The sequence below is a fragment of the Onychostoma macrolepis genome, chromosome 21, assembly GCF_012432095.1.
Source record: "Onychostoma macrolepis isolate SWU-2019 chromosome 21, ASM1243209v1, whole genome shotgun sequence".
Taxonomy (NCBI): Eukaryota; Metazoa; Chordata; class Actinopteri; order Cypriniformes; family Cyprinidae; genus Onychostoma; species Onychostoma macrolepis.
In genome coordinates, this window is record NC_081175.1 from 24,479,413 (window position 1) to 24,499,550 (window position 20,138).

A 20,138-nucleotide genomic window follows, 5' to 3' on the forward strand; every position below is an offset into this window, starting at 1 on the left:
ACTTACTAATTTGAAATGTAAATTAAAAATAAAAATAAAATTTTAATTTGCTTTTTTGTGTAAAATACATTGTAGATGGCCTTATAACCTTAATATAATGTGGAATAATTTACATTCATTTCAGTTAAAAATAGAATGACAATGCTTTGTACTCAATTTCTCAATTGTATATTTTACTATGAATCATCACAATTGTATTAGTCTAGTAGTAATGTTGATGTAAGAGTATGGAACACAGCGGCATCTACTGTACAGATATAGTAAGTGCAGCACACACGTAGCCTATTCAGTGGCTATTCAGAATGAAGTATTAGTGTACTGTTTACTGCACAGTATATACTATGTACTACCTACTATTTTTATGTAATGTGTGAAATAGAATGCAATATTGAACTATAAAAGTTTCAAAAGGTAGTCTGCTGCAGATTTGAGCATGTCTGTTGCACAATTAATTTTGTGTGTTTAACTTAAGTTCTAAAGTTATTTTGCATTTTTAATACAATTTGGGGTAAAAATGCCTTTTAATGACATTTGGCAGGAGATGAGGACTAATATTGCTTCTACTTCGTTCTACACAACGGAATTGGAAGGTCAAGTCTAATGCATTACATTGTGGGATATGGTATAGTTTGTGCGGCTGTATATTGCAAATGTAATCAGTGTTGCATACATATAATATGCATACTGTGCAAAATATACATATATATATATATATATATATATATATATATATAATGCAGAAATAATACAAGTAGCATGGTGAGCTGTGATGATTATTCTATGATATATTATTTAGAGTAAAGAAGCAAGTTTAGTCCTTGTCAACTGTTGTTGATGTATCTTATTCAGTGTAAATGTGAATTTGCAATAATTTCTATTGTGAGCTCTCAGATGTTCACAGACAGCTTGTTGATTTGTCTAAGCATTATCTTATCTCTCCTGCATAACTACTTGCTTAAAACACAGTCCACATTTTCTCCAGTTTCCACATTCCTCAAGGACCCCTCTGTTGCAGTGCCAGAGGGGGAGGCGTCCACAACAGTGCCTGATGGGAAATGTTCCAGTGTTTCCTGTGCTGAGCTGCAGATAACAACTTACTTGTTCAGAGAGCTCAGCCTGAGGTCTTCAGAGATACTGAGCTGCTGGATAAGAGCCAGGTACCGCTCAGCCTTGCATGCACAAACACAACGAAGCTCCGATTTTCATGTTTTTTTGTTTGTTTGGCCTCCTCCGAGCGAGTCAAAGGTTGCAGAGAGCACCACCGCCCCCTATGCAAAAGGTCATCCGTGTTATATGACATTGCACGCTGGTATCTTAAACTGAAAAAAAAATCTGAATCCTATCAGAAATTGTTCAGTTCCTGGTGTCATAAGCCAACTTGATCTGAATTTCTCTTTCTCTCTCCTCTCTCTCACTCTCTTTTAAAGCATGGAGAGCTATTCTCCATGTGCCAGAGGGATCAGTAGGAGGCTGAAAGAGAAGATGATTAATTAGCATTGCCTCTCCGCTTTGGCTGTAGACTGATCTCTGCCCAGATTCTCTACGGGCTTCTCTTATGTAAAACTGTCGAATAACATAGTGTGGCATGGAACAGAACGATGGCTGAAAACAAACAATGCATGCTGTGGCGTATGTTCAGGCCGGTTGGACATCCATATCCTAAAGTGTAAACACATTTACACATTCACATTTCTTTCTAATTTTGTCTTCATTTATGCTCCCTCATTGTCATTTCAACCCATAAAAGAAGTCCATACGACTCATACTCTATATTCCAAATCTTCTGAAGCCATTTGATACCTTAGTGTGAAGAACTGACCAAATGTAAAAATAAAAATGAATTTACTTACCCTCATGTTGTTCCAAACCTGACTCTCTTCTGCAAAACTCTAAGAAAATATTTTGAACAGTGTTTTGTCTGTTTTTGTCTCTGCATTTAAAGTCAATTAGATAAGTCAATTGTTTTGGACCCTGGCATTCTTTAAAATATATTATTTATTGAAAAATAGCAAAAGTTTTAAGCCTTATGCAGGCTTTTTAAACTTTTTTTAAACTGTCTCTTTAATTAAATGTCATTTAATTTAACATCACTTTTTTTTTAAACTTTTTTTTAAAACTATTTGTCAGGTGATATATAAGAAACGATAGGATTGGCATCCAATATGTCAAAAAGTGCTTTTTTTTTTATATTTACCATAATTGCAAAAGCTCTCTTTTGGACACAAATCTATGGTATGGCTTCGGAAAGTCTTTTAATATGGTGCACAACTATCAATTTATATTGGGTTTTTTTGTTTTTTTTTAAGCCTGGCAGTATAAATCACCATGTAGTTTCAGTGGAAGAACAGCTCAGACATTCTGCCGAATGTCTCATGTTGTGTTTCATGGAAGAAAGAAGGATATGGAGTTGGAATGACATGAAGGTGAGTAAATTATGATCAAAGTTTTGTCTCTCTTTTGGGTCTATCAAATTTTTAGGTCTCTTTAAGCATAATGCAGTTCTCAAGTGTCAGCCAATATCGTTCAGCCTTATATTCCACTTGGCATGATATATCAAAAAGTGAAATGAACAAAAGGTCTGTTTCTCACACAAATCTATCTTGTGGCTTTAAAAGACTTGAAATATAGTGCAGAACTCACATTTTATGGAAGTTTTTGTCTACCTTGGCAGTGTAAAACACCATCTATTTTCGCTGTACGAGCAGCTCAAACATCAGATTGTGTTTCATTGAACAAAGATTTGGAATAAGTGAGTAAAATGACATGTTACTAATTTTTGCATTAACTGCTCCTTTAAACCTTATGCATTTCTCAAATGTTATATACAGTAAAATGAAAAATTTGATCCGTCATGTGACGTTCAAGAACTGATAGTATAGCCTCAATGATGAACAACCAGGTATGTTGCATCATTTTTAAAATAAATACAATCTTCAGAGCTTTGGTGGCTTAGATTTTGGTCTGTTTGTCACACACATCATATGGCTTGGAAGAAAGCATGGAATGTAGTGCTTTTTGTCTTGTTTTTACAACTAAATCACTATCCACTTTTGCTAGAAGAGCAGCTTGGACATTCTGGTAAAGATCTCATTTTGTGTTTCAAGAAAGAAAGACAGTAATACAAAGTTGGAATGACATTAGGTGACATTGTGCCTTTAAACTTTACAATGACTGTCAACCCAATTATCATGCTCAAAATTACTGGTGTTGCCTGTATTTTGAACATTTTGAATTTATATTAGCAAACACAAACAGCAGCAGGGATGATGATGCAAGTAGTCTTAGACCTTTCTAGCAATCACAGTGAGCCAACTGTGTTAGCCAACATGCCACACAGTTACTTCATATGCTCCTCTTCTCTAACGATTATAACGGTCAGTGTGCCGTTTTTTTTTTTTTGGAGCAATCCAAAGGTTGCAAAGCATCCTTGAATGCATATCAACACAGCTGAAGGTAAACTTATCAAACACAGCATTTTATTGACTCTAGTTTAGTAAAAAGTGTCAAAATACAATAAGCATTGGAATACAAGCCATTTTGAACACACAATCTTTTTGAAAGACATTAGGCCAAAACTACAAACCTGAGATATGCCACAAAACTCCACAAATTGGCCATCAAATGCTAAAGAGTTTTTTTTTTTATTATCATTTAGAAAAATAGATAGATTTGCAAGAAAAGACACTTTATACATTCAAGGAGCAGGACGCTTTCGTCGGGAATGTGCTGCTTGCTTCTCTACTGGTTTGTTAGTAAGACACTTGATCTGCAGTTCAGGGAGAAGATGAATAGCGACGGGGAACGTGCGAGACAGGGCGGGACAGATGGAGTGAAGAGAGAGATGAGAGCGAGGGTGTGAAAGGGAAAGCAGAGCCTCAGGCTTCCTTTTCGTCCCTTTCTTTCTGCGTTTTTGTCTTCACAGGAGCCGGCATGGTCGCGGTTCCCCCCAGCCAGTCCCAGTGGGCGAAGAAAGGCGCAAAGTTGGTGCCCGGCTGCTGATGGTGAGCGTCGTGCCGCAGCGCTCCACCCCAAAGGCCGAAGGGAACTAGACGATGCATCGCCCAAGGGAAGTCGTACCCGCAGTGGTCCTCAGTGGACACCCAGATGTTGAAGAGCATGAACGCCCAGGCGGTGAGACAGTGGCACTGCAGGAGCAAAGGATCCACGGTGGTCCAGAAGCCCACGCTGAAGAGCTCCCAAGCTGATAGATATTGCGTAACCAGGCTGAAGGTTTGGCGATACTGGTGGTGCAGCGCATGGAAGGTGCGGTAGAGCCAGCCGACGCGGTGATGCAGCAGGTGCCACAAGTAGTACTGGAAGTCGAACACCACCGTGCAGCCCACGATTCCCAGCAGGAAGGCGGTGAGCGTGGGCGCCTCGCGGGGCAGCGGCACAGGCGGCCGCCAGAGCCACTGGGCTACGGCGGCGGGGAAGATGTAGAGCAGATGGTTGTACGTGGTGAGCGCCAAAGTGACGCCGATGTTGGACCAGGTGACAGTGCGGTCCTGATGGATCTGGTAGCGTCGGATGGAGGGCCAGGTGGGAGCCAGCAGGTCCAGCACGGTGTAGAAGAACACCAGAACCAGGTACATTGACACCGAGAGGATGACGGGAAACAGCGGCGAGCGCAAGGTGCTCTCGTGGTTCTGCTGAAGGTAGTCCCACATGGGCTGCAGCACGGAGCGCTCCGACAGAGCCCAGGTTGTGTTGCTGACATCCAGCACGTCACGCAGACTGCCAGGATTCATGTCCAGCTACGTGTTGTCAATGCAACAGCCAGGCTGCTGTTACTCCTGCGGAGGGGTGAGGATGCTGGCAGCGGCCGGTGGCGACTTTCTCTTGTTTTGAGTGCTGGATGTGGCTTTTTGTAAAAGATCTGATATGCGCCAAATGAGGCAGGCCTTTACGCCTCTAAAATGTGTCCAAGCACCACCTCCTGCATCTGTAGCGTTTCTCTCTCTCTCTCTTTCTCTCACCCCCCCACGCTCCTCTTCTCTTGGTATGGTGTGTCTGTGTCTGAACGCTCTTTTCATTGGTAGTTCGAGGATGATCCAACATTTGACCAGCTGAAATGCTCCTTCACCACTCATTTCTGACCTAGAAATGGGAAGAAAGAAACAGAGATGTCTCAATGATCTGTGAAGTATCTATTTGATTTGAATCATCTGCACTGCATGTTTTAATAACCATAGACAGCGATTGATTCATTGATGCATTGCAGTTCAAACGATGCACAATATTTCATAATTCGATTTTAAATGTTATTACTAGTTCTGAAGTGTGAATGCATTTATGCAAGAACCGCAATCAAGAGACATGTAGCATGCATTTGAATGTACACAATAACAAATTTGTTGTTGTTTTTTCAGGTTTTATGCATTTCGCAGTGAGTCACTTTGCTAAACATCTATTGCACAGCATAGGTCCTTAGAATATTTGTAAAGTGATTAAAACTTGTTTTCATTAACTGAAATAAAGCTGTAAAAATAATTAAAAAATTTAGATGTGAAAATGTAAATGAAAATTATATACTTATAAAATAAATAGGTTTAAGTTGGAATACTAAAATTACTAAGGAAAAATACACTAAAGCTATATAAAAATATTTAAAAAACAAATTTAAAACTTAAGTTAAACTTTTTATTTAAAATTTAATGTTATTTATTTAATATAATTTTAATATAAATACCATATTTAAATGTTAATTTAATAAAAATAAAAGCTTGTTCAAAATATGAATAAATACAATAATAATACTAAAATAACAGTAAAAAATGACTTGAGTCATGAATTGTTTTGGAATTAAATCTTGAGATGTTCACTTATAGCACACTTTAAAATGATTTTCTCCTTTAAACCTATATAACTTTCTTCTTTGAAAAGGAAAAGGTGAATTCCTTAATAGGCGATGTCCCTATTAAGGTAGGGTTTGCTTGTTTTATGCATTCTCAATGAATCGAGACAATGAAATCAGTTTAAGCATATAAAAAAAAAAAAAAATTTTTTAAAATGCAGAAGCACCACAAATGTATTCTAAAACTGGTCCATACAACTTGCAACGTATTTCAAGTCCTAGCTAAAGGCATACAATAGTTTTGCATGAGAAACATGCAAAAAAAAAAAAAAGTTTACTTCTGTCATGAATGCACCAATGAGAGCTAGGATAACGTTTAATTAAATAACAATTCAGAACTTATTGTGAACTTGATCAAACGAGTCATTGAAAAAAAAAAAAAAAAAAATAGATTTGTTCATGCATTATACGTTATATTCACATTTTGTGAGGAAAATTGACAATTTTGATTTTAGGTTAACTGTTCCTTTAACTGCTTTAAGTAGTATTTGTGTCACGGGTGGATGTTGAAACGTATATAGCAACGGACTTCAACATTACAGCATTTCAGGAGTTTCTCCACATCATCTCATTTCCTTCTAAAACCTTCTATTAATATAAATTAATTAGCATGACATTAACATAAACTGACATTACACAACATTTCCATTAATATTCTTATGTTTGTCTGGCTAGACTTGAGTAAATGCATCATAAACAACAACCAATCTCTGTGCAAGGATGAGTAGGCCTGTGCAGCCTAGTTTCTCTCGCTTTTTCTCTTTCTGTCTCTCATTAATCATAGCTTTTTTGTCAGGCCTTCACGGAGATGAAAAGCCCTTGTTTATATTTTGACGTTTTTCAGACCAGGAAGTTGCAGTTGGGTGTCACTGTGGTCATGCATAAATCTCTCTACAGAATAAAGTTGGTTTGTTCGAACAGAAAGAAGCTGAGAGCAGGACAGGGCAGACAGCCATTGAGCTGCTCTCTATGGAGTCATTAACAATCCACTTCTCACGCAAAAAAAACATCCTCCATGATAGGGACAACAGCATTGTTTGATTTGTTGTCAGTGTATATATCTATAAACTAATTATTAGTACAGGATGCATGAATAAAATCACAGAAATCTGTGTGAAAGGCTGGATACAAACACTGAATAAAAATATGAATCATTTATGAGTCACTTACCGGCTGATTGACATGAGATGCAGTGCATTAATGCTTAAAGGTGAACTGCTTTTAACTGACATGATGTAAGCTATTCATATCAGTGCATATAAATTATGGTGATTAATTTGCATTGACTGTATTCAAGCAAAAACATATTAAAGTATAAAATATATTTAATGTTTTATAAAATAAAGTGTATGAATGTTTGAAATGAGTACATTTAATTTCCATGTCAGCTGTTCCTTTATAATGCATAACAATGTTTTTGCATTAAAGGAATAGTTTACACAAAAATGAAAATTTACTTATCCTCAGGCCATCCAAGATATAGATGCGTTTGTTTCTTTATCGGAACAGATTCAGAGAAATTGAGCATTATGTAACTTGCTCACCAATGGATGCCGTCAGAATGAGAGTCCAAACGGCTGATAAAAACACAAATAATCCACACCTGTCACAGATCTGTCTGTCTTTCCTCACCACGTCATTACAAAGAGCACCCTCACCTGAATAATAATCACCTGCACCTGATCCCAATCACCACAGCCACTTAAGCACACACCTCAGTCTTACTTATCGTCTGGTCTTGTCTCAATGTAGTGGACTCTCCTGGCTTTCCTAAGTTCTGGATCTATGAGAAGCTTCCTTGTACTTACCTCTTGTTCGCCTCCCCCATGTCTGTCTCTGCCATCGTCATCCCCTGTACAGCCATCACTGAGGTGTCTGTTCTCCAGCGTATTCCAAGTATCTGTAAGCAAAGACCATTCCATTAATTCTCCATTCATCTGCAAGTCCATTTTAGAAGGTCATCCTACCTGCCGTTCACTCAGTTTGTTCTCCAACTCATTCTGTTGAATAAAGATTTTTGCATTGCAATTCTAACATCGGTCCTGAGTCTACTTCCATGACAACACCGCTCCAGTCCATCAATTAACATCTTGTTAAAGACTGTATTTAAGGCATTTTTAACTCTAAACTGTCATTCCTGGCCAAAATAGTGAGTCTATAATCCATAAATTGTTTCCCCCAGTGAAAAAGGCCGTCCACTGTTATCCTCAATCATATCAAAATCCACTAATGTGTTCATTTGTAAACAGTGCTTGATCTGTGCATATTTCTCTCCTGGTTCAGACAAGACAACTTTTTCACTGGAGAAATCAGTGATGGACAGAGGATTTAGTTTAAAGTTTAAAATGTCTTGATGAATTTGTTTCTTGAAAACATGCAGCATTTCACTTCAAAAGATTTAATTGATTGACAGGAGTGGTGTGGATTATTGTGATGTTTTTATCAGCTGTTTGGACTCTCATTCTGCCGGCACCCATTCACTGCAGAGGATCCATTGGTGAGCAAGTGATGGAATGCAAATTCTCCAAATCTGTTCCAATGAAGAAAAAAACTCTTGTATATCTTGGATGACCTGAGGGTGAGTACATAGTCAGCAAATGTCGTATTTGGAACTATTCCTTTTGCATAAATGTGAAGTTTTCAGTATTTTGTGTTCTGGTGAGACTTGAACTGGCATTGTTTCTCATCACAGATGCACAGTCAAAGCCACTACAGCTTGACGGAGGTTTCAGCTTGGCTGAATTGCTGGGAAGAGCCTTCAGGAACACCGGGATTAGCTGTCCGGTTCTGTAGCTGCTCAAGTTGCTCATCGTCATCTGGTTGCAGTGAGTTGTCGATAAATTCTAGCCTGCAGCTCTTACATAACATGCAGCATGATACAGACATTTTACATTTGCTGTTTAGGTATTTACACTGCAGCAGACCTGTCGCAATATTTATTTACCTGTGCAGATTACTTTTGCGAGAATTAGGTTGTTAAATTAGAATTATGGGTTAGTTATGGGAGCAAATTCTCTTACGTGACAAAATAGAGTGTCTCTGTAGATGAACAGCCTTTATGCATTTGATAACTGGTTTGTTTCTTAAGCAGCATATCAGAATGATTTCTGAAAGATCATGTGACACTGAAGACTGGAGTAATTATGCTGAAAATTCAGCTTTGCATCACAGGACTATATTACATTTTACAAAATATTCAAATAGAAATCAGTTATTTTACATTCTAATTATATTTCACAATATTACTGTTTGTATATTTGATCAAATAAATGCAGCCTTGGTGAGTGTAAGAGACTTCTTTTAAAAACTTTTTTTTTTTTTTTTAATCTCACGGACCACAAACTTTTAATGGTAGTGTCAGTTGTTTCCAATTCAAAATTTTAATAAAAACTTCCAGAGTATCTCAAGGATACTAAACTAACACTAGTACTACCACAGCTACGCCACTAGAGGTCAGAAACACATTGCCATTAAAACAGCAGTTCACAAAGAGCTGCCTGTCGTCTCAAGATGTGAAGAAACTACCATGTTGTGCTGTTTACTGTAATGGTGTTTAGACAACTGCAGTGAATGCATGAACACTGAGACATTATATTAAAAAATTAAGGATTTGTGTGTGACTATATTGGTCATTGCCCTCCAGCACAGTGAATTCAATAGATTTCTCTCACTCTAATTCACACAGTACTTAGAAGGGAAACGTTTCATCATCTTAATGAACGGAAAACACTTTTAGCTTGCAGGGATGGGGGTGAAACACACCTGAGCCTCCCCCTGACCCCTCCCCCTCCCCCTGCTCTCCCTCAGGTGAGATCAGGAGTAAAAAATAGACTCCTTTTCGTCCTTGGAGAGAAAGAGATATCTCGAAACACTATTATCTTTTAGGGGGAAAAACTGTCCTGAACGCAATATTAAATAAATGAATAAATAATAGTCTTAGGTTTGAAGTTCTCTTAGACCTAAGAGTAACTCCTTGGGATTAGTAGCTTAGTTTTAGGAAAACAAGAACGCTGCGTACGTCATCAAGTCCTGTTCCTCTGAGCAATAATAGTCGTGACGTAAACGCCTTTGCTTGGAGGATGTTGCTGGATTTTCCAATCGAAGCACTGAAGCTTTCTGAACAAACTGAACCAGACAATCATGCAGAAAGAACAGAGCAAAAACGGTCCGTTCACACTGACTGTGAATAACAACTATCCTGTTCACACTGTTAACTATACCTAGGCCTTTCAAATTTTTAATAACCAATAGGGAAGTCCACATAATAATAACGGTATAGCCACCCCTTACGAAAAGTAATCATAGTTTTACTACAAATAAAACATGGTTACCATAGTTAAACCATGGTAATCACAAATTAACCACAGCTTTGCTACACTAGCCATAGTTTAACCAAAGTAAAACTGTGGTTGTACAAATGGTGATTCATATGCCAAAAAAAAATATGGTTACTACACTTTCCTTATAGGCCTAATAAAACCATGTTAATTTTCACAAGGGACAGTTGGAATCACTTTTAGAACGATTTTTCCGGCTGATGAATGATAAATACATTGGCAGCCAATCAGAATCTAAAGAATTTAAGAACTTCAGAATTTAAAGAGCTCAAGCATCTAAAGTAATTTTATGCAGTTTCAGAATAGTACACTAACTAATATGGCAAATAACTTTATTTATTTCCAGTGCTCTTCCCAAACAGTTGTTTTGGGCGAATGTTGAACAGGTACGAAGTTCCCCGAAAAGTGCGGATTGCTTTACGGCCGCAACAAATGCGTGTGTACAGCTATCCACTGTAATTATAACTTGATATATTTACAACCACTTATATAATTCCACTCGCTTAACTGTAGGGGGCTTCAAAGTCACAAAAATACACTTTTTAAGCAGCAGATGATAAAACTGAGGCACATACTTCACTGTAAAAAGTGAAAGTTGACTTAACTTTAAAAAATTGAGGAAACCTGTTGCCTTAAAATTAAGTACATAATAATTTTAAAAAAAAGTTGTGAACTTCACAATTCAGTTAACTTATTTTACTAATTATCAATTACTTAAAAGTTTTAAGGCAACGGGTTTCCTCAATTTTAAGTTGTCAACTTATCACTTTTTACAGTGTATAATAAACGCGATGCTATCGTGCCTTCCTGTTGACGTTAATATAGTTATGATTATAGCTATTGTTCTTTGTTTAAACGGGCCTTAAGAATTAAGCCACATATGCCCAACCATATAGGGAGAATTCAGGTAAATCGAGATGCTTTTTGCCATTGAGGGGGAAAAAGGCCCAATTATCCTACACTAAAAAAAAAAAAAAAAAAAAAAGTTGAGCGAACTTAAAAAAACATTTTTTACCAGCTTCAGCAGATTTTTGAGTTTGCTCAACTTGTTTTTGTAGGAGATTCTCATTTTTGTTGTATAAACTTAAAACAAGAAGTTGAGAACTCAAAAATCTGCTGAAGTTTGTTGGCTTAAAATTTTAAGTTGGCTCAACTTTTTTTTTTTTTTTTTTAACAGTGCAGTACTATAATCTGAATCCAGATGGAGAGAGAGATGTTTTACAGTGTAAATTTAACCCTATGTATATCACAACTGAAAACGCAACCAGAAAACAACCTTAAAGCATATCCTTCTCAATCTCTCTCTCCATCTGGATTCAGATTATAGTACTGCACTGTTAAAAAAAGTTGAGCCAACTTTTTTTTTTTTACAGTGTGGTCTTCTAGTACTATGAATCATTAATAATCACATGATTAAATAAACGAGCTCCAGTCAAGTGATAAGCCAAGTACAGAATCTTAATAATAGTCTCTTATCTTCTCTGTCGCTCACTCTCTCATTCCCCAGGCAGAGGTAATAGGCCTTGTTATTTGATCAGTTGCAATGACTTAATGACCAGAATTAGAGCTCTTTTATGCATCTACGACAGAGATGCTGATGAAACGCTTTTAGAGGGACTTGATAAGGAAAGCTTCCCCCTAATCATATTTAATTAAACCTGTACCATTTGTGCTGTGGACATGAATGAAATCAAATCATGTGAGATGTCAGATTCCACGGCTCCATCTGTATTGACACAGAGGGGTGGGCCCTTTTGACTCGGGGCAGGCAGTTTACAGAGGCCACATGTGGGGCCCCAGGGATGCCTCCAGGAGGCCTCTGCCGTTTCTAGTTGCCAAAATGTCATGCCATCTCCATCAACATAATCACAAAGGCATTTCCTATAAATAAGTTCTTTTTAAAATCACATTGTCTTGTTCCTTTCTTTTTTAATGTTTTGCTTTTTTTAGCTTCTGATTTACTTTAGTTCACTCTTAAAAGCATGAATTAAAAATGGTTTGTTTGCTATAGATGGTTTGGTTGATCTTTCTGATGAAGCAGGTTGACCAAAAGTTTCTAAAAACTAGTTAATCAGCCTAGTAAACGTTTAGGATCAGTAACATCTTTTAATGGTTTTGATTGAGTTTGGTTTGATCAGCAATGCAGCATTTATTTGATCAGAAATACTGTACAAAAATGGCAAAATTGTGAGATATTATTACTATTTTCTATTTGAATATATTTTAAAATGCATTATTCCTGTGAACAAAACTGATTTTTCAGCATCATTACTCTAGTCTTCAGTGTCACGTGATCCTTCAGAAATCATTCTAATATGCTGATTTGATGCTCGAGAAAATTTCTTATCAATGTTGAAAACAGTTGTGCTGCTTCATATTTTTGTGGAAACAGTGATCATTTTTTTCAGGAAAGAACAGTTCAAAAGAACAGCATTTATTTGAAATAATCATGTTTTGTAACATTCTAAATGTCTTTACTGTTACTTTTGATGAATTTAGTGCATTCTTTATTAATGATTTTCAAACTTCTGAATGGTAGTGTATAGATGTCATTAAATTATATTATTAACAGATTATGGTCATTTAATTTAAAGAAAAATGGCACCTTTCAAATGTTATATGTTTCAAAATTCCAAAAACGCTGAATGAAGAACAATAAATAAAAAATATTTGGAAACTGTGTTTGTAATGCTTTAATGGATCATTGTTCAGTTAATGTGATGAACGCTTGTACATCTGACTTCAAACATCCATCTAAAATAACAAAAACATCAGTAGATTAAAAGACAATGAGCAAAAATGGCTCCTAAAAGTGAAGTTAGTTTTGTATATGCTGTGTGTGTGGCTCTCAGGAGGCCGTTGCTCTTTTATTTGGAGTGTGTTTTCAGTGCAGGTGTGTGTCAGGGTGCGAATTGAGATCACTGGGTTACTATGGTACAACACCTGAGCTATCAAACATCGTCACGACAACAAAGGAGGGTCTTTCCTGCACAGGTTATTCAAAAACAACTTCATCCACTCCTGAAAACAGTTTGTTCACCAACACACAGAACTTCACTTCTCAGCTCTCAACGAGGTAAGACATTTTTCTCTTTGCCAGGAAACTTTAGACCTCAGTTAATATTGCAAAGATGTCCAATAATTTGTTAAAATGAAGAAGTTTGTACTTTTAAAATGGTTTTTAACCTCGCAAGACTGGTCATTTGGCTGTGGGAGTACCATTGGAGAGTTATTGTACTTTGATGTACATCACGGTACTGAATGATTATTATATTGTGTGCCCTAGTACTGACATTCTGCCATGTCCAAAAAATAAATAAATGCTATGACACTTTTGCAGTGTTTGTTAAAAAATATGGCCACAAAATAGTTATGCATGACCAGCAGCGGGTTGGTCTGAAATGAATGTGTCTCCTGTCTGCTCCACAGGTGCTCTGCAGCAGTAATGCCCAGTAAACTGGAGGGAGCCATGGATGCGCTCATCACCGTCTTTCACAACTACTCAGGGAGCGAGGGAGACAAATACAAACTCAGTAAAGGAGAGCTGAAGGAACTTCTCAACAGCGAACTCACCGACTTCCTCACGGTTAGCAATCAGAACTTTCTCAACAAATTTCACAGCTTCATTTAAATAGAATCTGGCTTTTAGCAGAGTTCATTTGTTATGGGCCTGATTGTAAGATGAATACAACTAATCTTAATCCAAACTGGAAAAGCAAAGAGACATACAAAAACATTTAAGTATGTATATTTACAAAAATATACAATAAAATGGAATTAAATATATGCATTATTATTATTATTATTATTATTATTATTATTTTATGAAATATATATACATTTTAATAAATTTATAAAGAATAATGTATACTATATATTTAGTTTTTTAATTATTTAATTGATAAATAGAATGTATACAAAATAATAATAATTGTTATTCATTAATTTACATAATATATAAATATTTTACTAAATTAAAAGATATTCTTATTAATATTCATTTGTATATTTATTAATGAAAAATAATGTACACTATATATACAGAACAATTAATAAAAATGAATAAATAAATACACACACGTGATATAATATATGACCTGACACTTAAAAATGACTTTTGTTAATGTACATTTTTAAATGAATAAAATAAGCTACTGCAATAAGTTACCTGACAAAGAGAAAAATATTTTTTTACAATCCAGATTTATTTTGGATTTCTGCAGTGTGTATAGAAATCAAATGCATTACGCTATGGATATTTATGAATGCATTTGCAACCTGTTTGTTGCAAGCATTTATGGAAATGATGGAGGTTTATTTTGGTTTTCTCATCAGGAAATGAATTTAAATGTGTAATCATGTGTAATCTTTTGACCTCATATCACATGAGAGCTGTTATATGAACACACACCCAGAGTGAGAGGGAAACTTACCGTGGAGTTCAAAGCGTTCTCTTTCCTTCAAGGAAGCAGCCCATAACATCACCTCACTGACTGCTTAGTCAACCATACATAATGCTTTAATGCCATCTATTGAGATTTGAGATCTCATCTTGACATGCAGCACATACCCTGCTCTTACTGCATGCATTAATATGTGGGCATCTGAGTGAGTTTTTGGCTCCGGCGTGTTGATTAGTGATAATGATTTGGTTAATTTCGCAATAAACTTTTCATGTTGTTTACTGTGTTTGTTTGCGTTGAATTCATTTCCTGTGTGTACAGGCGTGTAATTTCAGCTCACACACTGGGACGGGCCACTTGGTGAGCTGGCTGGAAATCTGAGGAAATGCATTAAATTAATTATTTATTTCCCATCAGATACAATATCGTTCCATAAAACTGACCCCATTCATGATTAGGAAACTTTATCTGAATCTCAATGAGACAAAAGTTCAGGAAAACAGCGCTTGGGTCAAACAGCATCCTGGTGTGTCTCTCTGACGAATCCATGCAGATCTTTGGGGATTTGAGCTGTGTGTGCGCGTGTGTGTGTCGAGAGGAAAATAAGTTGCCTCTCCTCCCTCTTTAAGTGAATCTTATAAACCTGTAAAGAACACACCTAGATGATATTCATACCAAAATTAAAATAAATGGTTTTATTTTACTTTATTATTGTAATTATTATTATTTCTTTTAAATGTGTACTATTTTTAGTAATTAAAAATTAATTGCTGCAGAAAAAGCCTATTTTAGGACTATTATGAGTCTTGCATTATATATTAATTATTGTGATGGAAAAATTCACGTTCTCATGATTTTAATGCAAAAATAATAAATAAATGAATAAAATTATATATATTATATTTTAAAATAATTTAATACATTTAATAATAAATAATTTAGAGCATTTGGCATAAAGCTATAAATTTATACAGACAAATACAGATAGATAGAATACATTCTAAAAATCATTAATGTATATATGTGTGTGTATGTGTGTGTGTATATATATATATATATATATATATATATATATAAGTACGTGTGTGAATAGAACATATTGACAGGTTCGTTTTTGTTGTAATGTGTTCATACTGTTTTAAATGACATTATGCTAATTTATACTAATGATACAGTTAAATGCAACTGGGAAAAAAAAGAAAAGAAAACTGCAAAGTAAAATGTTTTGATTGCATTAGCATTACGAGGACAAATGTGCTTAATTGTCATGCAAATAACGTTTCAATGCAACAAAATTTTAATGGTTCAAAAAACAGGCTTTTTTTACGTTACGTAACACAATTTCTCATTTTCTTCATTTAATTTTTGGGATGAAATATGAGATGGCCGTGTTTTCATGAGATGTGGGTCTCAGCTGTGTACGCATCATCAGAAGGAGGCTGTTGCTTACGCATCATCAATTACTGGCTGGAACACAGCCCGATATAGACTCGCACCTCTCCCTTGCCACAACACACACTCTCCAGGGAGTGTGTACTGTAACGTTAGGAGGCAGAAAGAGTAATGAGTGAGATGTTAAACTGTGTCTGGTGGCTTCATGTGTTAACCACACACACACACACACACACAGATAGTCAATCATACAGTGTAGCCACAGGCTGATGGACTCTGATGGTTCTAAAGTCACAGTTCATCAGTTACCAGCATCACCACTGGGACAAACGGCCACTGGGTTTTGCCAATACTGCTCACATGGAATGAATGTCAGGATAGACGGATGAACATCTATGAGATGGATCTGATGATCTTTTTGAATGATCTGGAAACAGACTGTTACAACAGTATCAATGTGTCATGAACTGCTCCAAGACAAAGGTAGAAGATCCAAATGCAGTGTATTTAATGAAGGGTAATCCACAAACAGGCAAAGGTCATACACAGGTGATCAGTCCAAACCATAGACTGTATGAAAAAAAGATGGACGGCGTGTCTCCGCTTCCTTCCACTATAGAAAAGTGAAGCCAAAGGATCTCAATGTGGCCGTTGCCATCTTGAGAAAATTGTCATTTGGAGCCCGAGTCTGTGCACACTGTGTAAAAAAAAAAAAAAAAGAAAAAAAAAAAAAAAAAAGTTGAGCCAACTTAAAATTAAGGCAACCAGCTTCAGCAGATCCAATCAACCATAACAACACGCCCCATTTTTATAGCATCAAATTACTAGCTAAAATGAAACTTATCACAAAAATGAACAATTGAACATATATCAGTGTGATAACAACTACCTTAAATGACCAAAACCATATTTCGGAAAATTGTATTGGAAATGTAATTTATTTTTTATTTTGATTTATTTATAAATAAATTTATACATTATTTTATTTTCCCATTCGTTTACATGGAGTGGGCGGGGTTTATGACCTGTACTGCAGCCAGCCACCAGGAGGGCGATCAAAGAGCCTGCAGCTTCAGTTTTCAGGACATGTGAGGCACACACGGTCCAAACAATAACAACAGGGCAAAAACAGACAAAGGGTTAATCCAAAAGACAGGCAGAGTGACAGGACACAGAAGAAACATGGAACAAGGCTTAGAATTGCAGCAATGACACACAAGACTTCGCAAAGAATGGCACATGGCGCTTTTCCACTGCGTGGTACGACTCGGCTTGGCACGGTTCAGAACGGCACGACATGGCTCAGTTCAGCTCGGTTCGCGTTTCCACTGCAGTTTAGTACCGCTTTAGAGTGGGCGGGATTATTCACGTGTCCTTAGTCGTCCCACCTCTACTGCCGTGACTCCTGAAAAACTTTTTAATTCTGCGTCGCTCCATTATGCTCTCGCTGGATCTGCTCCTCGGCTATCAATGAGAGGACAGTCTGTACTTCCACAACAGACAAAGGAACAGCCATTTTTTGGTTGTTAAAAGAAAGGTGTGCTCATTCAAAACAGTCACGTTCGGTCCTTCGCTGGCTGTGCTGATTTAAATCTAGCGGGTCTGTTTTTTTTTTGTTTGTTTTTTTATCTAGCGGGTCTGTTGTGTCTCGTGCTGCAAGTTCGTCAAGGCAGTGACGATTTTCTCCGGCCAATCAGTGATCAGCAGAGTTTACACGTCACGTTTTGGTAACGGTATGGTTCGCTTGGAACCTCGGCTGAGGTGGTATTAAAAAAAGTACCAGGTACTGTACCCAGTGGAAAACCCCCCAAAAGTGAGCCGTACTGAACCGTACCGTGCCGTACCATGCAGTGGAAAAGTGCCAAAACTGAACCAGACTTATTTAGGGTGAGCAGACAGGGTAAATGAGACACAGGTGCAAACAGTGAGTGCCATGCAAAGGATTATGGGAAATTCAGTTTTTGGAGTTGTAGAAGTCTAGGGTGGAGTGCCCTCTAGTGAAGCTCACGGGCACTCCAGCTAGAGATCGTGACACAATGACATAGTGTTAGTGCTCATATAAAAACAAACATACCCAACATTAAGCAATTTCTATATGAAAGTATATCTATAAGAAAGTGTGTACATATATATATAATATTCACACTATTTGTATAGAACATTTTGTTAATTTTTGTTGTAATGCCTGTATACTTAGTTTTTATTTAAATGAATTATTAAATGCAAAAAAAAAAAACAAAGGTCCAAAAGGAAACCCAAAATTTGATTGGAGCTCTTTAAAAGACAAGAAATGCCCATTCATATAAAGTGAGCCAACGCACCGTATTCCCTTCTGTTTCCAAAGCGAAAAACCTTTATCATTAAGAGCGGGAATGAAGGAGTGATTCATACAAATGGGGCTATCAAGATATACATTAGGAGCTTTAATATATTTTATTTTGTTTCCAAATTTTTAAAGACTGACCTATAACAAAATTATTATTATAAATAAGCTTACTAACCTTTCCTGAACTGTTGCATCATGCCTGCAGTGAAGAGTTAGAGCAAAGGGCTTGTTCAATTCTAAGCCATTCAGGTTGTTCACCAGTTCCTTCTGATGGGTCATCATTCCACCAAAAGAATATATTCATGTGTGCTGCCCAATAATATTAAAAAAAAAAAGAAAAAAGGAGAATGTTATGATGGCGTTATGATTATGGGGCCAAATGTGCATATATATATATATATATATATAATTTTGACCAATCAGCATCCAGTACCAGAATCATTTGTGTGTAAATGCACAATATGGCATTCATATGTTTCAAACTGTGCTGATTTGTTGTGTTTGTTCTGCCTTTTAGTCTCAGAAGGACCCCCATCTAGTGGAAAAGATCATGAATGATCTGGACTCCAACAAGGATAATGAGGTCGACTTTAACGAGTTTGTGGTGCTGGTGGCGGCGCTGACGGTTGCATGCAATGACTTCTTCCAGGAACAACAGAAGAAGAAAGGCAAAGATGAAAAGAAAGGCAAATGAAACGGATGCATGAAAGTACCTGCACGTGTAATGCTCTATGATGCGTTAAACCGTTTATGAACCAGACCACATGTCCTTATGTTAGCCGTTTACTGTCAATCCTTGGTTTGTATCGAAAGAAAACTGACCATTAAATAACAATGATGTATGAATTTCATTTGTTTCAAATGTTTTTTTTCTGAAATGAAAGGATGTACTTATAAACTGAAAGCTGGACTTTATTATCATATATCTGTAGAATACAGTGGATCTGATAGATGTCTATATCGTCTGCTTCTATGTTCCTTATATGTTTTTTTCATTCATTAAATCATAAAACCTAAGCTGAATCATGTTTCTCTCATTTCACAAGTGCAGTGTTCAGTATGCACTGAATACTGCTTACTGTTTTTAAAAATGGCATCTAATATTATATACTTAAAACTAAATAGATTTGAAATATTTCCTTGGCAACTAACTGAAAAAATGTTTGTTGAAGCACTAAATTACTAAATGGGAATGAATAAAATCTGAACTAAAACCAAAACTACCATTATTACCATTTAAACCTAAATGGTAATATTTTAATTACTATTTATATAATTGAAAAAAAAAATGAAGTGTGAAAAACTAATAAAAATAACAAAAGCCCATAACAAAAAAATAATATATATAAGTATTAATAAATAACATAAAATAATAAAATAGCACTGGTATCTAGTTATTATTTTAACGTATTTAACAAAACACTCATTTCTATGAGTCCAAATAAAAACTGACTCCATATAACAAGTTAAAAATCACAGCTGAAATAATATCGGTTTAATTCATAACACTATAAATAGAAGGTTAATTTAAGAGCATTGCTTTGTGGGATACATGACTTGTGTGTTGATGCGCTGTTGTTCATTTTCACCAAATGTATCTTTTGTTGTCCACAGAAAAAAGTCACACAGGTTTTGAATGACGTGAGTGTGCGTAAATTATGGCGGAATTTTCAATTTTGGTTAAACTATCACTTTTACAGTTATGAGGTTTGACAGGAATTTTGTCAATTTAGACTATGTTGATCCAGGAACACATAATACTTTATCACTCTGCTATCAGCACTATAAAGTGAAACCATGCACTGGATGACCATGTGTTCTTGTGC

The 20,138-nt window shown here is 36.3% G+C and overlaps 2 protein-coding genes across 8 annotated transcripts; one reads left to right on the top strand and one right to left on the bottom strand.

The window, feature by feature from the left end:
- Positions 1-987: 987 nt before the first annotated feature.
- s100z (S100 calcium binding protein Z) lies at positions 988-19,329 on the top strand. Of its 5 annotated transcripts, XM_058759316.1 has the most exons (6): positions 7,617-7,756; positions 8,301-8,432; positions 8,547-8,679; positions 13,186-13,267; positions 13,621-13,777; positions 18,830-19,329. In XM_058759316.1, exons 3-6 carry the CDS (start codon positions 8,547-8,549, stop codon positions 19,004-19,006), a joined length of 549 nt encoding a protein of 182 aa, XP_058615299.1. In that variant the 5' UTR covers positions 7,617-7,756; positions 8,301-8,432; the 3' UTR covers positions 19,007-19,329. The 5 variants fall into 5 exon arrangements, with proteins under 5 accessions (XP_058615300.1, XP_058615298.1, XP_058615299.1 ...); XM_058759317.1 differs by lacking the exons at positions 7,617-7,756; positions 8,301-8,432 and adding an exon at positions 988-1,157; XM_058759315.1 differs by lacking the exons at positions 7,617-7,756; positions 8,301-8,432 and adding an exon at positions 2,408-2,423.
- On the bottom strand, positions 3,455-7,539 carry ch25hl2 (cholesterol 25-hydroxylase like 2). Of its 3 annotated transcripts, none has more exons than XM_058759312.1 (2): positions 7,399-7,539; positions 3,455-5,097 (listed from the first exon to the last, which is right to left on the bottom strand). In XM_058759312.1, exon 2 carries the CDS (start codon positions 4,746-4,748, stop codon positions 3,876-3,878), a length of 873 nt encoding a protein of 290 aa, XP_058615295.1. In that variant the 5' UTR covers positions 4,749-5,097; positions 7,399-7,539; the 3' UTR covers positions 3,455-3,875. The 3 variants fall into 3 exon arrangements, with proteins under 3 accessions (XP_058615295.1, XP_058615294.1, XP_058615297.1); XM_058759311.1 differs by having other exon boundaries at positions 7,312-7,539; XM_058759314.1 differs by lacking the exon at positions 7,399-7,539 and adding an exon at positions 7,025-7,269.
- Positions 19,330-20,138: the final 809 nt, after the last annotated feature.

Coding starts and splice junctions, on each gene's coding strand:
- ch25hl2 (XM_058759312.1), bottom strand. CDS start 4,748: ATGAATCCTGGCAGTCTGCGTGACGTGCTGGATGTCAGCAACACAACC.
- s100z (XM_058759315.1), top strand. Junction 8,680..13,185: donor CTCATCGTCATCTGGTTGCA/GTGAGTTGTCGA, acceptor TTTCCTGCACAG/GTTATTCAAAAACAACTTCA. Junction 13,268..13,620: donor ACTTCTCAGCTCTCAACGAG/GTAAGACATTTT, acceptor TCTGCTCCACAG/GTGCTCTGCAGCAGTAATGC.